General features: G+C 41.9%; 1 protein-coding gene across 6 annotated transcripts; it reads right to left on the bottom strand.

The window, feature by feature from the left end:
• Nucleotides 1–707: 707 nt before the first annotated feature.
• Nucleotides 708–14,652, bottom strand: LOC113243473 (zinc finger protein 226-like). Of its 6 annotated transcripts, none has more exons than XM_048223510.2 (6): nt 14,569–14,652; nt 12,687–12,738; nt 9,058–9,114; nt 6,588–6,714; nt 5,310–5,402; nt 708–2,908 (listed from the first exon to the last, which is right to left on the bottom strand). In XM_048223510.2, exons 3-6 carry the CDS (start codon nt 9,070–9,072, stop codon nt 723–725), a joined length of 2,421 nt encoding a protein of 806 aa, XP_048079467.1. In that variant the 5' UTR covers nt 9,073–9,114; nt 12,687–12,738; nt 14,569–14,652; the 3' UTR covers nt 708–722. The 6 variants fall into 6 exon arrangements, with proteins under 6 accessions (XP_048079467.1, XP_048079466.1, XP_026337910.2 ...); XM_048223509.2 differs by lacking the exon at nt 14,569–14,652 and adding an exon at nt 13,070–13,430; XM_026482125.4 differs by lacking the exon at nt 14,569–14,652 and adding an exon at nt 13,253–13,430.
• Between the last annotated feature and the right edge of the window lie 4,248 nt (nt 14,653–18,900).

The following is an 18,900-nucleotide window of genomic DNA, read 5'->3' as shown; positions in this document are numbered from 1 at the left end:
ACAATGTAATGGCTTATTGTTGGATTAGCAATCAATTTTTCAGTCTATGCTGTCACAAAAGGTAACTATCTGGTATCCCACTGATCTTAGGCCATGTAAGTTCAAAGTCCAAGATGGTAAGCCCCAACTTGCTAGGAGGCTGGGAAAGACAGGAGCTCATCACAAGGCAATGCCAAATTCCTAGGACAGATGGCAGTATTGAGTAGTTTTCTGGCATTTCAACTCTGTCTCCCTGAATTCATTTTATTAAGGCTACGTTTAGGTTACCTGTTCTAAATACATATTTTTACAAAAATTTGGAGGTGATCTCAACACAATTTTCAAATATACATTTCCCCCATTTCTTAATTTAGTAGATATTAGAGCACCTCCCGAGTACCTGGCAATGTTCAGACTATGTAGATTCAGAACAAGTCTCTGCATTTACAGAGCTTACATTCTAATGAGCATTAATTTTAGTGTGTCTGTCATACTTTTATACAAGGCCTGATAAAACTCATCCTTTCCAAAGCCTCTCCCCTGAGTAGTATTTAACAAAGGTCAAAGTTCAAACTGCACCTTACTACGCCACTTACAAGCGTTCTCTTTTGTGTGGCCTCCTGACTATTGGGATATATTAAACTGTGGCTCAAACATTTGACTTTCGTGAAACAAATGATTTTTTTCTTTTGAACTTCATGATTGGAAGAATTCACAGGACACTTGGGTTTTCTTTTAAAAAATCATTTTATACAACTCTTTTCCTGTTTGGACTCTCTGATGTTCTTCTCACTCCTACTACTTTTATAGGATTTATCACCAGCATGGATTCTGTGATGAATGGTAAGATTTGATCGCCAGCTGAAGCTCTTACCACACGTCTCACACTTGTATGGTTTCTCCCCCGTGTGAACTCTCTGATGAGACTGTAGCTGTGAAGAGCGACTGAAGACCTTGCCACACACATCACATTTGTACGGTTTCTCTCCAGTGTGGACACTCTGATGAAGCTGAAGACTTGAGGCCTGACTGAAGTGCTTACCACACTCCCCACACTTGTAGGGTTTCTCTCCTGTGTGGACCCTCTGATGCATGTCAAGATTCAAGCTCCACTTGAAGCCCTTCCCACACTCCTCACATTTGTACGGCTTTTCTCCAGTGTGGACTTTCTGATGGGCTTGAAGGTGTGAACTGCGACCGAAACTCTTCCCACACTCCTCACATTTGAATGGTTTCTCTCCACTGTGGACTCTCTGGTGTGCCAGAAGATTTGACGCCTGCCTGAATACTTTCCCACACTCCTCACAATTATACGGTTTCTCTCCTGTGTGGATTCTGCAGTGAATTTTGAGATCTGCTCTACGACTGAATCCCTTCCCACACTCTTCACATTTGTACGGCTTCTCACCCGTATGGATCAGCTGGTGAATCTGAAGTCGGGAACTCTGATTGAAGCCCTGCCCACACTCCTCACACTTGTAAGGTTTCTCTACACTGTGTGCCTTCAGATGGATTTGAAGATATGAACTCTGACTGAAGCCCTTTCCGCATACCTCACATTTATAGGGTTTCTCCCCTGTGTGGACCACCAGATGAACTTGATAATGGGAGTTCCTCCTGAAGCTCTTCCCACACTCATCACATTTGTATGGTTTCTCTCCTGTGTGGACTCTCTGATGTGCTTGGAGATTTGAACTCAGAGTAAAGCCTTTACCACACACATTACATATGTAGGATTTCTCTCCAGTGTGAACACCCTGATGGGCCTGAAGACTTGAAGGCCGACTAAAGCCTTTACCACATTCCTCACATTTGTAGGGTTTTTCTCCTGTGTGGACCCTCTGATGAATGTATAGATTTGAGCTACAAATGAAGCCCTTCCCACACTCCTCACATTTGTATGGTTTCTCCCCCGTGTGGACTCTCTGATGGGATTGAAGATGTGAATTCCGACTGAAGCTTTTACCACATGCATCACATCTGAATGGTTTCTCCCCAGTGTGGACCCTCTGATGGTCCTGGAGATGAGAGGCCTGACTGAAGGCCCTCCCACACTCCTCACAATGGTAAGGTTTCTCTCCTGTGTGGACTTTGCAGTGAACAGTAAGTGCTGACCTACGACCAAAGCTTTTCCCACACTCCTCACATTTAAATGGCTTCTCTACCGTGTGGACTTTCTGATGGGTTTGCAGAAGTGAGCTCTGACCGAATTCCTTACCACACTCACCACAATTATGGCCTTTCCCTCCCACATGAGCTCTCTGATGAATACGAAGAACTGAGCTATAACGGAAGCCTTTTCCACACTCACTACAGGTATGAGACTTTGCTTTTGAGTGTAACTGCTGATGCAGATCAAAGGTGGAGAGATCACTGAAGGTTTTTTCACATTCATTACATCGGTAAGGTTTTTGTCCTGAGTGAGTCACGCTCTCGTGGTCAAGTGTTGAAATCTTCACGCTGTCTTTCTCATGATCATCGTCGCTGTGAGACTGGTCACTTCTGTGTATTCCATGATCTAGGTGATGTGAAATCCAACTGATGATATCAACATCCTGTTTACACTGACACAGGTGATTTTTCACAGAAATTTGCTGGTATCTGTTCCGATAAGTCTGTGACTCAGTCAAAGAAGTTCTCCTCCACGAGTCCTGGGCTCTCAAAATTGCAAAGTCTGAGTTTTCAGTACCACCAGGACCACCCACTTTACAATTTAGTATACAGTTCTCATCTGCAGAAATTTGAAGAGCGAGTTCTGCCCCAAGCTGGCAGGGGGAATCACCTTGTTTGTGAAGCTGAGAACTATTTATCATGGAGTTCTGACACCTGGATAGGTCATCTGCAATGTGTTGCCAGATATGCCAGCAGGAAAGCTCTTCATGTGGTCCTCTGTCTTGAACGGTCCTCAGCTCACTTTGATTGCTCCCTCCTACAGGGACAGAATTCAGAGATGCGGACAAGTGAAAACTTTGTTCGCAGAGTCAAGTCTATTTCTGTCACACTTAGGACACGGTAGCAGACATGAATGAACTTCAGGATGTTCAGCTTATCTTTTTCACCATATATGAAATACTCTGGCTTATATACGGATTGAAGCCAACCACTTAGCATGAATGAAATCCATCTTAAAACAAAATCACTGCCATCTGACACACGATTTACGTCATTTTTCAAAAATTACATGTCTTTCCCACCACAGTACAGTATCAATAAAGACAAGCATTTGCAGTGTTGACGGCTTTTAACAGCGCCTAGCAGTTAGTAGGTGTTCAAGAAATGCACGCACAGACGGATCCCAATCTGATGTCTGAGATTATCGAGAGTTCTAAATCCCAGTTTAAGTGTAAACAAGTCACAGTAGCAAAAGGGCTTTTACAAGTAAGGTATGTGAAATAGGGCAAGGATGGGAAAATGCTAAGAAGCTGAAAGGCTGCACCAGAGACAGCAGTATACCAAGGGGGTATTGAGGAGAAAATCAAGGGTGCTAAAGAAAGAAAAGCATGAGGACCTATACACTAGATCCTTCTCAGGATTTTGTACTGTCTAAATGCAATCCACCTCTCCCCTCCGTCCCTGCCTCAAAAGGAGTCAAATGTAGAGGCCAGGGAAGAATGCTGTCTCTCTGAAAATAGTGTGGAAAATTTCTGGATCCAGATATACTGCCCTTCAACAAGAATGGCAGGTTCAAAGTGCAGAATGCAATTTATTAGTGAGCTGGGAAATAAATTCCGTCGCTTATGATATTTAGAAGAAACAGACTAGGAACTATTAGGGAATCATCACAAGCAGGAAAGCTGTCATTATATGAAATGCCTTCGAAAGTCATGTATTTAAATCTATATGCAAACGCTATGTCTGAGGTAACGATGGAAGATCCATTTATGATTATATCCGTGCATTCTGGAAGAAGCGAATGAGATGCAGCTGAGCAAATCTTTTAAGGGAAAGGCTCACTCACAAGCTGGCTATTTTCTGAGACCTTCCACTCTCTGATATAAGAGATATGGAAGTTGAAGTTTTCCCTCCTCTGGGGGAGCTGCCTAAGAAGTGGACAGAAGAATCCTCTATCAAAAACCAAAATCTCCTCCCCAAATGAATATGCTCTGCTACTAAGGCAAAGTCACAGGGAAAGAAGGGTGTTCGATTTGGTTGTAACGACAGGGCTACACATTCTGTGCAGGTGTCTGTACGCGCTCGTGCGGGTCAACTTGTACAGAAAGGCAAACACACGCACATACACCACAGGCAGCTGAGAAATCAGAATTAGGTTAAGAATTCACTTAAAGACAAGAAGTATTTTGCAGTATCCCTTCTTCACATGGATCTGTTCACCACCTCTTAGCTATTTCTGTGGAGGGCAGGTTTTCCTATTAAGTCATTCTTTTTTTTTTTTTTTTTTTTAAGATTTTATTTATTTATTTGAGATACAGGAAGAGTGAGAGAAAGAGCACAAGCAGCAGAGGGAGAGGGAGAAGCGGGCTCCCCACTGAGCAGGGAGCCCAACGTGGGCCCAGGACCCGTGGATCATGACCTGAGCTGAAGGCAGACGCTTAACCGACTTGAGCCACCCAGGCGTCCCTAACGCATTCATTTCTTCAACAAATATTTACAGAGCCCCTGCCACATACCAGGACTATTCTAAGCACTGAGGATAATGAACAATAAACGAAACAGACAAAATTCCCCCAATCTTGAAGATGACACTGCAGTGAGGAGACAAAGATAAAATAAACAAACAAATAAAAATATGTGAGGCGATGATCACACAAAATAAGGCAGTGCACAGACAGTCAAGAGAGAATGGCATTTTCAACAGGGTCGTCAGAGCCCTCACATGGGATTAGAACTGAGTGACCTGAAAGAAGGAAAGAAGGGGCCTGAAGGGTTATAGGCAAGAGACTGTTCCAGGCAGAGAACAGGTGAAGGGCTCTGAGGCAGAAGCTTCCTCTGCAGGTCTGAGAACAATGTAGGCAGAAAAGATGGAGCAAGAGGAAAGACAGATGTATTCAGACAGGCCACGGGGGATGAACAGCAGACCACAGAGGACTCTCTAGAAGCTGCTTTACGTGGTTTTTATTCTAAGTAAAAGAAGCCATAAGAGAATTCTGAACAGAAGACCAACATAATCGGACTTAACGTTTTAAAGGATCCCTTGGGCTGCTACTTAAAGAACAGACTGCAGAAGGGTGGGAGTGGGCACCACTGCGAAGAGTGTCGCAATAATCCAGGAAAGAGGCTCGGCGCTTGGACACAGGCGACAGCACGCGGGTGGCGAGAAACAAGACAGATGGGCAGGTAACTGCGACAACGTACAGTCACTTCGTTCTTACCCACATTTCTCTCTATCTGGGTTGCTGTCTTCATCGACCAGAGCCTCTCTTCTCTTTCTATGTGCCATTTATCTCGTTTAAAGGGCTGATGTCCTGAGAACATGCAAAGTCACGAGTTAAAATGAATGTGCTACTTCCTTGGGAAGATTATCCTATTCTGCGAACTGCAAACAACAGTCTCTGAAGAGGCTGTCTTCCCTCCAGCCAAACCTTCTCCAATTCTCTTTGTATGTTCTTCATACAAACAATTCCTGTATTTTCATTGTAAGTAAAGCTTTGGGGAACGGATGGACAGACGTCGTTGGAGGTTTCTTCATCCTGTGTTTAGTGTCTAAAGAACCGTATGATGGAAACCAAGCTTTGGGGATACATGAGCTTACCAGCTTTTATACCAATGTAATGAAAGATGATATTCTTGTCACACTGTTAACAGAACATTCGCTTTCACCCAAAAAAGTAGGTGTTTCCTCCATGTTGATTTAATTATACGATGGATTAGGAGTAAAAACAACCCCGTGACTTTTGGACAGATTTATCAGTCTATAAAGTGAAGCCAACTTCAAAAAATGTATCCTCAAGATTTGTACTTATAGTTTCACAGGGGCCTCAACAAGTATATAAATCTGTTTTTGAATTACAACCATTAATTAAAATTGCAAGTAGGTATGTTAAAAAATAAATAAACAGAATGAACATGTTAGAGTTGAAATTTACCGGAAACCCGAGTTCCAACTGCATATTCAAGATATCAAAAGTCTGTTTTTTCAAACCTTTTTTTAATCATGACGAATTGAAGAAATAGCATGTATTTCATGACGCAACTACATACACAGATATGTATTATCTAAACAAAGTTTCAATGACCTATTTCTAACCCATGTCTGTTTTCACTAAATCTCCTCCCAGTGGCCCTCACGTACTCACGCAGTCAACCAGGTTTTGGCTGCAATGCGTCCTAAGCAGCTCTGATATTCTCTCCCCTGTTGATTTCATTCCAAACCACTCACAGAACTCAATCAGTTTTATAATTCACTAATGCGACAGGAGTGAAATCTGAACTCAAATAGACAGAGTACAGCAGTATACAGTCCATTTATAGTCCTTTACAAAAACCCAAATGAAAAAGACCTGAAGATCCTGTTCAGAAAGACCAGAAACATCCTGTGCTCCACCGGCATTAGCGAAGTCCAATCCCCAAACTCAGGGAACCATTTCAGGAGCCCTAACGCCTTAAAACCCCAAGGTGACAAAGATCCTCCACAGGGAGGCTGTCCTCACCCACGGAGACCAGGTTCCTGAAGTTTTCTAACATGACATCCTGGTACAGCTTCCTCTGGGCGGAGTCCAGCAGCCCCAGCTCCTCCTCCGTGAAGGCCACCGCCACGTCCTTGAATGTCACTGCCTCCTACAACAAACACATACAACCAAAATCTTATACCCAAGGTCCACTGCGAGAGGCAAGAGGATGGGTGGGAAGGTGCTCTGGCCCCTGAGCAATGTGTAGATTTCCCAGCCCTTCCTCTCTCCTGCTGATGCCACGTACTGATTTTCCTCAGTCTCATCAAAAGTGCTGCTATGGAAAGGAAAGCTTTGTCTATCTACCTGGCCCTCCCTGTAATATGCAAACTCCCTAGAATTCTAACAGCTGCATCTTAACCTAAAAAGGTTTTACTTTTTAATTAACCCTGCCAATTACCCCAGAAACAGTGAACACTTCAGCCCCAGCAGAATTTGATAGCACCTGCCTTCCCGCTGAAGTGGGAACCAGGTCAGGAGTAGCATTCTACCTGGAAATAAACCAAAGGGCATGGCAGGTCACTGAATGAGAAACTCTCTCTCCTCCTGTATCTGTCTTCACTTGAATACCATACTCTGACTCTAGATCTCCGGTTTCTGTGTGAATTTAAGCAGATGTCTTTTTCACAACCCCTTGTCTTTATATTTAAAATAAAGATAGGGGTGCCTGGGTGGCTCAGTTGGGTAAGTGTCTGCCTTCGGCTCAGGTCATGATCTCAGGGTCCTGGGATCGAGCCCTGTGTCGGGCTCCCTGCTCGGCAGGGAGCCTCCCTCTCCCTCTGCCCCTCCCCCTGCTTGTGCTTTCTCTCTCTCTCTTGCAAATAAATAAAGAAAATCTTTAAGAAATAAATAATTTTAAAAATGCACAAAGGAAAAAAAACAGTAAATAAAATACACATAGGGTTTGTGACTGAGGTATGGAGGAGACAGAATCTAGCTCTCGTAATTAGAAAGCTTCTAACAATATCTTTTCTTGTAAAGCTGAAGTCTGATCCTGACGCACTGTACCATATTTGATATCCTACCAAAAAACATCCAGTGCACCAGATATAAAACAATTTTGAGTACCTAATACATTAAGGACAAAAAAGGGCAGTAATTTCCAGAACGGTTTTTTGAGAAATAGGTTAAATCAGGAAAACTATCGCTGTAGTGTTCCTAAAATAGTAAAAATCCTAAACTAAATGTCTATGAATAGAGAACAGTTTTAAAAATAGGTATACAAATTTGAAGAGAATATGATACAGCAATTAAAAACTGTGACACAGTGATGGGGCACCTGGCTGGCTCAGTCAGTTGAACATGTGACTCTTGATCTCAGGGTTGTAAGTTTGAGTCCCATGTTGGGTGTAGAGATTACTTTTAAAAAAATAAATAAAACCTTAAGAAAAATTGTTGCATAGTATTAAATGAAAAGAAAGGATTTAAGTTGTATGTAATGAGGTCGGGGAATCGACAAAACAGGTGAAAAGGAAAAAAAAGTACAAACTTCCAGTTATAAAATAAATCACGGGGAGGGAAAGTACAGCACAGGGAATATGATCAATAATATCACAGTAACTTCGTGCGGTGACAGACTGTAACCACACTTACCATGGTGAGCATTTTGCAACATATCTAATCGTCAAACCACGATGCCGTACGCCCAAAACTAGTATGTCAACTAGGCTTCCACGTAAAAAATTAAACAAAATTAAAAAATAAAAAATAAGTTAAGAAAATCAAAATAAAGGTATGAAAGATTTTTTAAAAAAATCTTAAAAGAAATAAAGCTGTATCTGTGTTATGAATACAAATACGCAGCTAGAGATTATGGAAATAGAGCATCTATTTGGAGGGGAAGTGGTAAAGTGCAAGACAGTTTCACTTCTATTAATTTTTCTCCTTTTACTTGTGAGATTAAAAAATGATGAAAGGAGAACACGAATTGCATGGAGCACTGGGTGTTACGTGCAAACAATGAATCATGGAACACTACAGCAAAAGCTAATGATGTACTGTATGGTGACTAACACAACATAATAAAATTTAAAAAAAATAAAAATAAAATAAAAAATAAAAAATGATGAAATAAAGGCTAACACCAAAACCAATTAAACTTAAAAGGCATAAAGAAAAAAGCACCTGACACACTCAACAAGGTCTCAGATGCATGCTCCTTAAAAGAGAAGGAGACTTGTGTCTAGTCTCTGAAGACTAAAATGACATTTTCAAAAAATTTTATTCATTTATTTGGAAGAGAGAGAGAGAGAACAAGCAGGGAGGGAGAGAGGAAGAGAGAGACAGAGAGAAGCAGACTCCCTGCTGAGCAGGGACGTGGGGCTCAACCTCAGGACCCGGAGATCAGAACCCAGAGATCACGACCTGAGCCAAACAGATGCTTAACTGACTGAGCCCCCCAGGTGCCCCTAAAATGATATTTTTAACAGTAGGAAAGGCAAGCCTTACTCACCTTGAACACACTCATATTCTCTTTCCTTCTGGGGAAACAGAATCCTAGAAAGACAGACTGAGAAAGGAGAAAGAAGTCAATGGAAACTGGTCAAGTACGTCATTAACCCGTGGGCCGGTGCCCTTGAACATGGCCTGATGAGCAGAACTCGGCATTATACCAGATACCCACCCAGACCCCTTTCAGTAGGAGTTCAAAGAACAACCTGCCTGAAAACATAAATGGCCCCATCCCAGTGTGCCTGTAGCTTCTGCAGTACTAATTCTTCCGAGCAGGGTATAAATGAGCCAACGGCAGTTAAGAGAAGGCTTCGGAGTCAATCTGTGTGGGCCGAAATCCTGGCTAGGCTGTTCACTAGCAGTGCCATCCCAGGCAGATGATTAGCGTCTCTTTGCCTCAGTTCTGTCATCTGCAAGTCGGGGAGAATAATGGTATCGACCTTATGGGACTGCTGTTAAGGCAGGAAGCTATCAGAGCACTGTCAGTTTCCTGTTTCTTTCCAACTGCAGAAATATAGTCTGCACAATGATATCCTATAGTTTGCAAGTATCCCTGTAAGCGCGCTTTCTACCAAGAGAATATTGTTAGAATCCACGGAGTTCACAGGCTGTTGCCCTATCATGTGAGGTTCTCAGTGACTTCTCAAGATCTCTGGTTGTCTTCCTGATAATTAGTTACCTCAACAACAATATCTGAGTTGACATGGCCAACTTTCTATAAAAAGGCATTAAAAATAAGTGAAGTTTCTTTTTAAGCAGGAAGTGCACTTTTGACAGGTAGGCTCGGAGGTAAAGAAAACTAAGCAAACCCGAGATTCTGCAACAACAAAACAATACGCTGACAGTCCATACCTAAGTTAACTAAAAAAGACAGGCATCCGAGTTGTAAACGTATTGTTATAAATAAAGGAATGCATAAGAAACAGGTGAGAAGAGAAAGTTCCCCCGATGGCAGAAGGCAAACAAAAAAATGTAGAATGAGAGATAGTCAGAAAATCATCAATGGATGCTAAAAAAAAAAAAAAAAAAAAAAGGCGCAAGTTTGGGAAGAAATAAGATAGTCACATAGTCTCAAATATTAACTGCAAAAGGAAAAACAGGAACCTGGCAGACACCTTACCCAAGAAAACAAAGTTGAAACCAGCCACTGGAACCCACAAACAGACACGTGCTTCCCATCATGCACCGAGAAGGTGGCCTTACCACTTCTTTCTGCAGCGCCCCTGCTAACGCATAGCCTGAACCTAGTCGTAAACAAATATCAGATACACCAAAACAAGAGGGACATTCTACAAACTAATTTGCCAATATTCTTCACAAAATCATGAGCTACATAAATAAAGTCTGAGGAATCATTCTATTTTTTTGTTTTGTTTTAAGTCATCTTTATATCCAATGGGAGCTCAAACTCATGACCCGGAGATCAAGAGTCGCATGGTCTACCAAATGGACCGGCCGAGTGCTCCGGAATCATTCTAGATTAAAGGAGATTAACGAAATAAAAACTACGCTCAATGCATATCACAGGACTGAACCCCGAACTAGAAAAAGAAAACTGCTCTCAGAGACTTTATTGGGGAAACTGGAAAAACTGAATATGGGCTGTGGATTAGGTAACAGTGTGTTATCACTGTAATTAATTCCATTTTGGTCAGTCTCTCGCTTGCTCTCAAATGGTTCAGCAAAAAAACAAAAACAATATACTAGTATGATAAAGCTGTGAAAGAGACCCCAAAAAACGGCTCTGGAAGCTAGCAGCAGCAACAGCTAGAACTTGGTGTTTCCCACTCAGCAGCGAGAATCTGACAGGGCCACTCAGTCTCAGTGATGGCGATGAACAAGAAAAGGACAAGACAGGGGCGCTTGGGTGGCTCAGTTGTTAAGTGTCTGCCTTCGGCTCAGGGCGTGATCCCGGGGTCCTGGGATCGAATCCCACATCGGGCTCCCTGACCCGCTGGGAGCCTGCTTCTTCCTCTCCCACTCCCCGTTTGTGTTCCCTCTCTCGCTGGCTGTCTCTCTGTCAAATAAATAAATAATATCTTAAAAAAGAAAAGAAAAGGACAAGACACTCCCCGTAACACAGAGACAATGACATTCCAAAATGACCCAAAAAAAAAATTTAAAAAGCCAAAAACTGCCCCCCGCAACATGAGTGACTATTAACAGTGACAACTGAAGTCTCATTTTGTTTCTCCCACCTACTAGATAAAAATTATTACAATAGTCATCAACTGGCTTCTGGACAGCATACAAACCAGAACAAACCCTCACTGCTTAAAACTCCCCAACTCAGCTAATGCAAGCCAAAACCCTATAAGCAGCCCCACCTAAAGCCTCTGAGACACCTGGGCGTGTGGGCTTTGCTTCAGCAAGCTGAAACAAACTTAACTCTTTGATTACAGGTATGTTCCCGGTGGGCTTTGGCAGATGGTCACTAACAGAGAAAACAGGCCAAACATAAGTAACTGATGAGCACTAGGGTAGCTCAGTTGGTTAAGCATCTGACTCCTTTTTTTTTTTAGATTTGAGAAAGAGAGCAAGTGTGCGTGCACAGGGGGAAGGGCAGAGGGAGAGAGAGAATCCTCAAGCAGATGCCCCACTGAGTGCGGAGCCCGATGCAGGGCTTGATCCCAGGACCCTGAGATTCCCCTGAGGGAAAAAAATATATCCAGCTCAGTTTTATCTGTGACACCCAGCAAAGTCAATTTTCTAGGTCTCAGTTTCCAGACAAGAGACCTTCCCGAGTCTCTCGAATTTTCACGTTCACAGGAATCTCCCTAGGATCTTGCTGGAATGCAGATTCCTGGGCCCCACAAGCAGAAAGTCTGAATCAGAATGTCTCAGAAGGGACTCAAGGATGAGCATTTCTATCGGAGTGATGCCAATGCCACTGGCTTGAGGACCACAATTTAAGCAGCACTGCAGTGGTACCATCGGGCCCAAAGAAAGCAGCCTCAACTCAACAGAAATCCACACACAGAGTAACCAGACAAAAAGGCTAAAATGTTATCGTTACAGTCCAAGGTTATGGGTAATTAACGTTTTTATTTATATATTTCTGTATCTTCCATAAACATTAGTAGGTTACTTCTATGATATAAATATTATTTGAAACAAATGACATAGATCAGAAAGCTAATTTAAAGTAGGAAAAACGGGTGCCTGGGTGGCTCAGTCAGTTAAGCATCAGACTCTTGGTTTCCACTTAGGTCATGATTTCCGGGTCATGGGATCCAGGCCCGTGTAGGGCTCCACAGTGGGGAGTCTGCTTGAGATTCTCTTCCTCTCCCTCTGCTTCTGCCCCTCCCCAGCTCGTGCTCTCTAAATAAAATAAATCTTTTAAAAGATAAAATAAAGTAGGAAAAGCGGCAGTACCACTTAACAGAGCCACTGTGTGATGGAAGTGTGTTCATTTGTGTAAAGCTTTTAGAATGGAACTTAGCCATGGAACATTGCATCAAGAACTGGGGATGTACTGTATGGTGACTAATATAACAAAACAAATATTATAAATAAAAAAAAAAGAATGGAATTTAGCAACTAAGGCTCAGCTATAATCGTTTCTCAAGGGCGTGTCCCACACATTCTCCAATTTATGTGACTATCTTAGTAATGCCAAGTCCTACTCACGTGGAGCTCTGACGCCTCCTCCTCCGTGCAGTGCTTTTTTCAGAAGTCAGGGCTGGGGAGGAAAGGAGGTGGTGAAATACCAGGTTTGTGTTTCCATTCCCAAGAAATCACATTCCCCAGTACCAGCTAGAAGCAACTCTCTCCTTGCAAAAAAAGGTCAGGAGACCAGGACAACTGAGCTTCCTGAACTCACAGAACCTCCCTGAGAAATGGGCGCTTCTCGGATAATTGCAGTAGTATTAATAATAGTCTCCGGCCAGGCAGTTCTAAACCTTTTACTTGTACTATCTCATTTCTTTCCTCACAGCGCTGGATTAAGAAGGTATTTTTACTTCCCTTTTACAGAACAGCAAACCAAGACACAGAGGAATTAAGTAACCCACCCAATGCGATACCATATGAAGACCACTAACTCGCAGGTGGGGAGTCGGGACAAGGGTGCAGAGAGGCCGGGAGATCCTCAAACCCGGAGAAGCACAACCAGAGCCCGCCCCATTCCGGGCAGGTCCCCAGAGCTAAGAAGCTCCGCCCAGGGGGACGCAAATCGCCACCCTCGGCCATCAAACCTCAGCTTTTAGCCGCTCTTCCTCTTTCTCCCCAAACGAAAGGCTGGCGGCTGCGGGACCCAAGTCCGTCTTCGGGGGAAGTTTGAATGGGTCGCGGACAGCGGACCCCAAACCCTATAATCAGGGGAAAGATGGCTGCTACGGCGTCCTTCTGGGGCGGAAGTGCCGGCCACTAACGGGCACTCCTGGACTACACTTCCCAGAATTCCCGTGCACCACGGTCTTCAATGGAAGTACCTGCGACTACACGGAGCTACTGGACTACACTTCCCAGAATCCCGCAGCGGGGTTGCCGGGGGGAAGGTTTACAGACCCGCCTCACGGTAGCTGCGGGCTGTGACTACTAGGAGCTCTGGGCTGCGGGTTCCAGACCGCCTGGGGCGGGGAGCTATAGGCAACAGCGGCGCCCTCCCTGTTACCCTTCACCAACCGTGGGACCGGAAAAGACAAAGCTGTTTTATTCCCTACACTTGGAATACTTTGTATTAATTTGGCTAATTGCCCCAGCAACATTGAAACCTATAACTCAATGGAAAAGTAATTACGGGACTCTTGTGTCTTTTTTCTGTTTTTGTGTTCCAAGTTCTTCTGGGAAATCATCCTCCAAGAACCATGCCTGGCTTAATACAACATGGCACACACTGAGCCTGTAGTTTACATTAGGGTTCACTCTTGGTTCTGTACATTTTATGGACGTGGACAAATGGATAAAGCCATGTATCCACCCTTATTGTATCAGAGAGAGTAGTTACACTGACCTACAAATCCTCTATTCTCCACCTATTCATCCCGCCCCTCTAACCCTTGGCAACCACTGATCTTTTTACTGTGTCCATACTTTTGCCTTTTCAAGAATGTTGTATAGTTGGAATCATACTTTTCAGTTTGGCTTCTTTCACTTAGTAATATGCATTTACGTTTTCTCCATATCATTTCATGGCTTAATAGCTCATTTCTTTTTAGCACCAAATAATATTCCATTGTGTGGATGTACCACAGTTAATATATATCTATTCACCTACTAGAGGACAAAGATCTCAATATTCCCCAAAATGATCTATAATATCAATCAAACCCTAATAACAATATCAGCATTTCCCCCCTGGAAATTGCTAAGGTGATTATAAACATTATGTGGAAAATAAAAGAGCTAAGAAGAGTTGGAACAATCTGGAATAAGAATGAAAGGGGAAATTTACGTTAATAGACACTAAATCTTATTAAAAATCTACAAAATAAGAGAGTCTGGAGTTTGCTCAGGGATAGACAAGTGAAGAGAATAGAGATCAAAATCTATATCAAAACAGACATTATACCTTGATGTGTATAAACACTGCAACCGAGAGGGTAAAGATGTCTTGCTACATGTAATTTCTATATATGGTTCTTGGTCCGCTGGATACCTCTATGGGAAAAAAACACACTGGTCATTACTTCATAGGATGTAAGAATAAAAATTCCATAATATAATAAAAATATTATTATTAAAAAAAGAAATTGGTAAACATACAAATAAAGCTCTCAATATTTTAGAAGACCAAAAAAAAAAAAAAAAAAAGAATAAAAATTCCAGAAAATCTGCAGATTTAAATTTGAAGAGTAAACAATGATAATGTAGGGGAAAACAACAGAACAGTTTTTTCATGTTGGAGTAGGAAGAATTTAAGTAGGAAGAATTTCTTAAACAATACCAAAAAATGCACACAATGTGAAAGAAAAAATTGAAAAATAGTACTATTTTAAAGTTAAGAAATACTATTAATTAAAACACATGCTAATAGAAACAAAATGGCAAAAAGTGAGAGATATTTTCAAAACATATATGGGACAAAAGACTCTTTTGTAAAATATGTCTTCAAATCAATAAGAAAGACAGGCACCCCAACATAAAACATGGACAAAAGACTTTAGTAAACAACTCAGGAAAGAGGATGTCGAAATAGCCAGTAATCATGAAAAAGTACTAAACTCCATATCATAAGGGAAATTCAAATTAAAGTGTTATGAGTACCAGCACCTTCTGATCAGAAAGGCTAAAATTTACAATACTGAAAAAAACAAATGGGAAAAGATGCCAATGCTCGCATATCACTAGTGAGAGTGTAAATTGGTATAACCACTTTGAAATACTGTTTGGAAGTATCTACTAAAGATAAACATATACCCTGTAATGCTTTGGTCCCACCCATATAAATATTCCTCAAATAGATGTATCATACATTAAGCACAAGACACATTTTAGACTGTTTGTGTCAATACTGTGATACCCCAGAATTGGAAATTACCCAATATCCATCAACAATAGAATGGTTTACAGTATGTTTACACACTGCAAACACATCCACCAATGAAAGTAAAACAAAGTTCTCTGTTCCCAACAATATGTTGATAAACATCATGGCATCATGTCGAGCGAATGAAGCCAGACATAGAATACATACTGTTTTTTGTACATAGTGTATGACTCCATTTATATAAAGTCCAAAATAGGCTAAATGAATCTACGCTATTATGAGTTAGTGGCAAAAAGGAAATAAATGGAATGAGCCAAGAGGGGTGTTTCTAAGATGCTGGCTTTGTCCTGGTCCTCCAAGAAGTGGACGCCAAGATGCTAAGCAAGACTTTTAATGAACAAATATCTTGTTAGTCGGGGGGCCTGCGTGGCTCAGTTGGTTAAGTGTCTAACTTCGGCTCAGGTCATGATCCCCAGGGTCCTGGGATCGGGCCTTGTATCGGGCTCCCTGCTCAGTGGGGAGTCTCCTTCTCCATCTGCCTCTCCCCACCCCAGCTCGTGCTCTCTCTCCCCCTCTCTAGCAAAAATAAAAATCTTTTTTTAAAAACGCACAAATATTTTATTAGGGTTAACATCTGTGAGAGCTTGGGGAGGGGGCTGTCAGAACCATCGGATCATGGTACGAGTCTGACCCTGAGTGAAGGAATTTTGGAAGAAAGATTTGGTGATCATCCTATACTTCCTTGTAATATAAGTAAAGTTCTTCAAAGCTGTCAGAGTCCCTGAAAAAAAAAGTCATTGGATAGGGAAGTTCCAACCTCCAAGAATGGGCCCATCTTAGGATTCTTATTGTGTTGACTGGGAGCAATCATGGTAAGACTGGCCTCCATGCAAACGTGTAGCGGGTTTTACAACACAGCTGCAGGAGCCTTAGGCAATTATGCTCTCTGCAGTCAGGTAATTGTGAAGCAGAAAACTGTCTTGTCAATTGGGTTTATCTGATATTCTTTCATGACTAGAGTTGATTGTGTATTTTTTGGGCAGTAAAAATAGTGAAGCCACATCGTATCAGGAAACCTACAATGTTGGTTTGTTCTATTACCAATGATATGAACATCTTGGCTAAGAGAGTAGTCACCAGATTTCTCCATAATATACCTACTATATTTCCTTTTATAATTAATAACACTGTATGGAGGGATATTTTTAGTTGTGCAGCATCCATCCTATTTCTCAGTAACTTTAAACCAGTAAGCCATACCTGCAGTCTTATGGGTTGTGAGGACAACTCATTTTTTTTTTCATGTACTGAGTTTTCTGTTACAAATTCCCTGACAACCTAGTACAGTATCTTATGACAGCAAAAACAAAAACAAAAACAACCATAACCAAACCAAACCAAAACGAAGGCACTGGGTTTTGATGTTATGTGTGCAGAAAAGTTTAAGGGGCGCCTGGGTGGCACAGCGGTTGAGCGTCTGCCTTCGGCTCAGGGCGTGATCCCGGCATTATGGGATCGAGCCCCACATCAGGCTCCTCCGCTATGAGCCTGCTTCTTCCTCTCCCACTCCCCCTGCTTGTGTTCCCTCTCTCGCTGGCTGTCTCTATCTCTGTCGAATAAATAAATAAAAAATCTTTAAAAAAAAAAAAAAAAGAAAAGTTTAACATAGAGCTGAGACTGCTATCCTTAGAGAGGCCTGCTTGCAAGGCTGGCTCTTGATTGGTGTCTGGGTACTTGAATTGCTCTGGAGGATTCCTAGCATTCCCTAAGAGTATCTCACAGTGCCTAAGCCCTTTGTGCAACGTGGTTTATGCTGAATATCTATTTTCCTTCTGAGGGTCTCTAATTTTGGTACATGCCAGGCAGAGAATGCCTAAGGGACCAGCCCTAAATAAAAAGATCTAGGGCACTGAGTCTCTGATATGTCTCTCTGGTGACAGTTACACGTGTTGCGACAATTTAGTGCTGAAGGAACTTAGTACATTGTGATTCCATAAGAAGAGAACTCTGGGAAGCTTACACCTGATTTCCTCCAGACTTCATCCTTCCTACCTTCCCTCTTTGCTCATTTTACTTTGCATCCTGTCAGTGTTAGCAAATCAGTTCCAGTGTCCTGCCGGTACTCAGAGAGAACGAAAGAACATGTTAGTAGCCTTAGCAACCCCCAACATACCACCGAAATTGAGACGACACAAGCCTTGGTAAATACCTAGCATCCTATGAATGTGTGGTCCAGAAAATCAACTGTGGGAACCTGTCTCAACTAGATATAATTTGCTGAGTAAAGCCCTTTAACCAACTACAATGAAAGTCACCATTGTGTCTGACTATAGAACAGCCTCCAGACCCGCTCTTCACCTTTATTGGCTCCACATCCAGGGGGTGAATTGCTATTTTTTTATGGTCTTTCTTCACGCACACCACTTCAGAAAGGAATCCTTTTTTTTTTTTTTTTTAAATGCCTCCACAATGTATTTTGCTTCTAGCTCCAGGATTTGCCCCCTCCCTGTTATGGATTTATACTAAAAGCACAGCCTGCATTAATCACAAAGATACAATTGTTAAAACTCATCAAGTTATTTGTGTATGTGAAACAATCAGAGAAGTTCTTGGTTTTGAAACGGGCTTCCAGAGCTCATTCCTTAATTTTGATCTTTTTTTGCCATACGATAATATAGAACACTCGTAACGGCTTAACTTCAAGGGATAGTTATCTGGTACTCGCCTTAATTCTATTACAGTAATTTACTGCTTTGGTAATGTTCCATATTCAATGAAAAACTGAAACATAGATGGAAAAACACCAGGGGCAGGGGAGAGAGGAATAAAAAATGGGGAAAGACCACAATATGCTCCTTGCCAAGGAAAACCAGTACGGAAGAGCATCCCTTTATACGTTCTCTTATACATATACACATGCATGCACACGGACTCACAGACTCACAAACATTTATGTTTGATTAGGCTATGAAGGCTACAGTCTATGATTTTTCAAAGCCTGTATTATGTATTTCTCCTGTCATTACAGGTATCTGCCATAATCTTAAAGGCTTCAAGTTATTACAGGAATATACCAAAACTCAAATTCCTACATACGCACACTTATTCCCATTTACAAAAACTCTGACATCATCAATATGGTGCTCATCTTTTTGGTGTTTGAATCTCATCATCTTAACTTTTGATTATCTGATTTCCAAATCAAATCAATGTATAACCTGTACTGACACATACTCCATTCCCAGGACCATGCTTCAGTGCTGCCGCTAGGGGAAAAGCATAATTTAAGTATCAATCTCGCCTCAGAAATACGTTTGATAACACTGATATCAAATACATTTGATAACAAAATTTGGGGGGTATTCCTTTCATGGGTGTGGAGGATAAGGTATAGACCCTATGTGAGATGTTTTA

This window comes from Ursus arctos, unplaced genomic scaffold (genome assembly GCF_023065955.2).
Source record: "Ursus arctos isolate Adak ecotype North America unplaced genomic scaffold, UrsArc2.0 scaffold_19, whole genome shotgun sequence".
Lineage (NCBI taxonomy): Eukaryota > Metazoa > Chordata > Mammalia > Carnivora > Ursidae > Ursus > Ursus arctos.
This window is presented reverse-complemented; position numbering and strand designations above follow the sequence as displayed.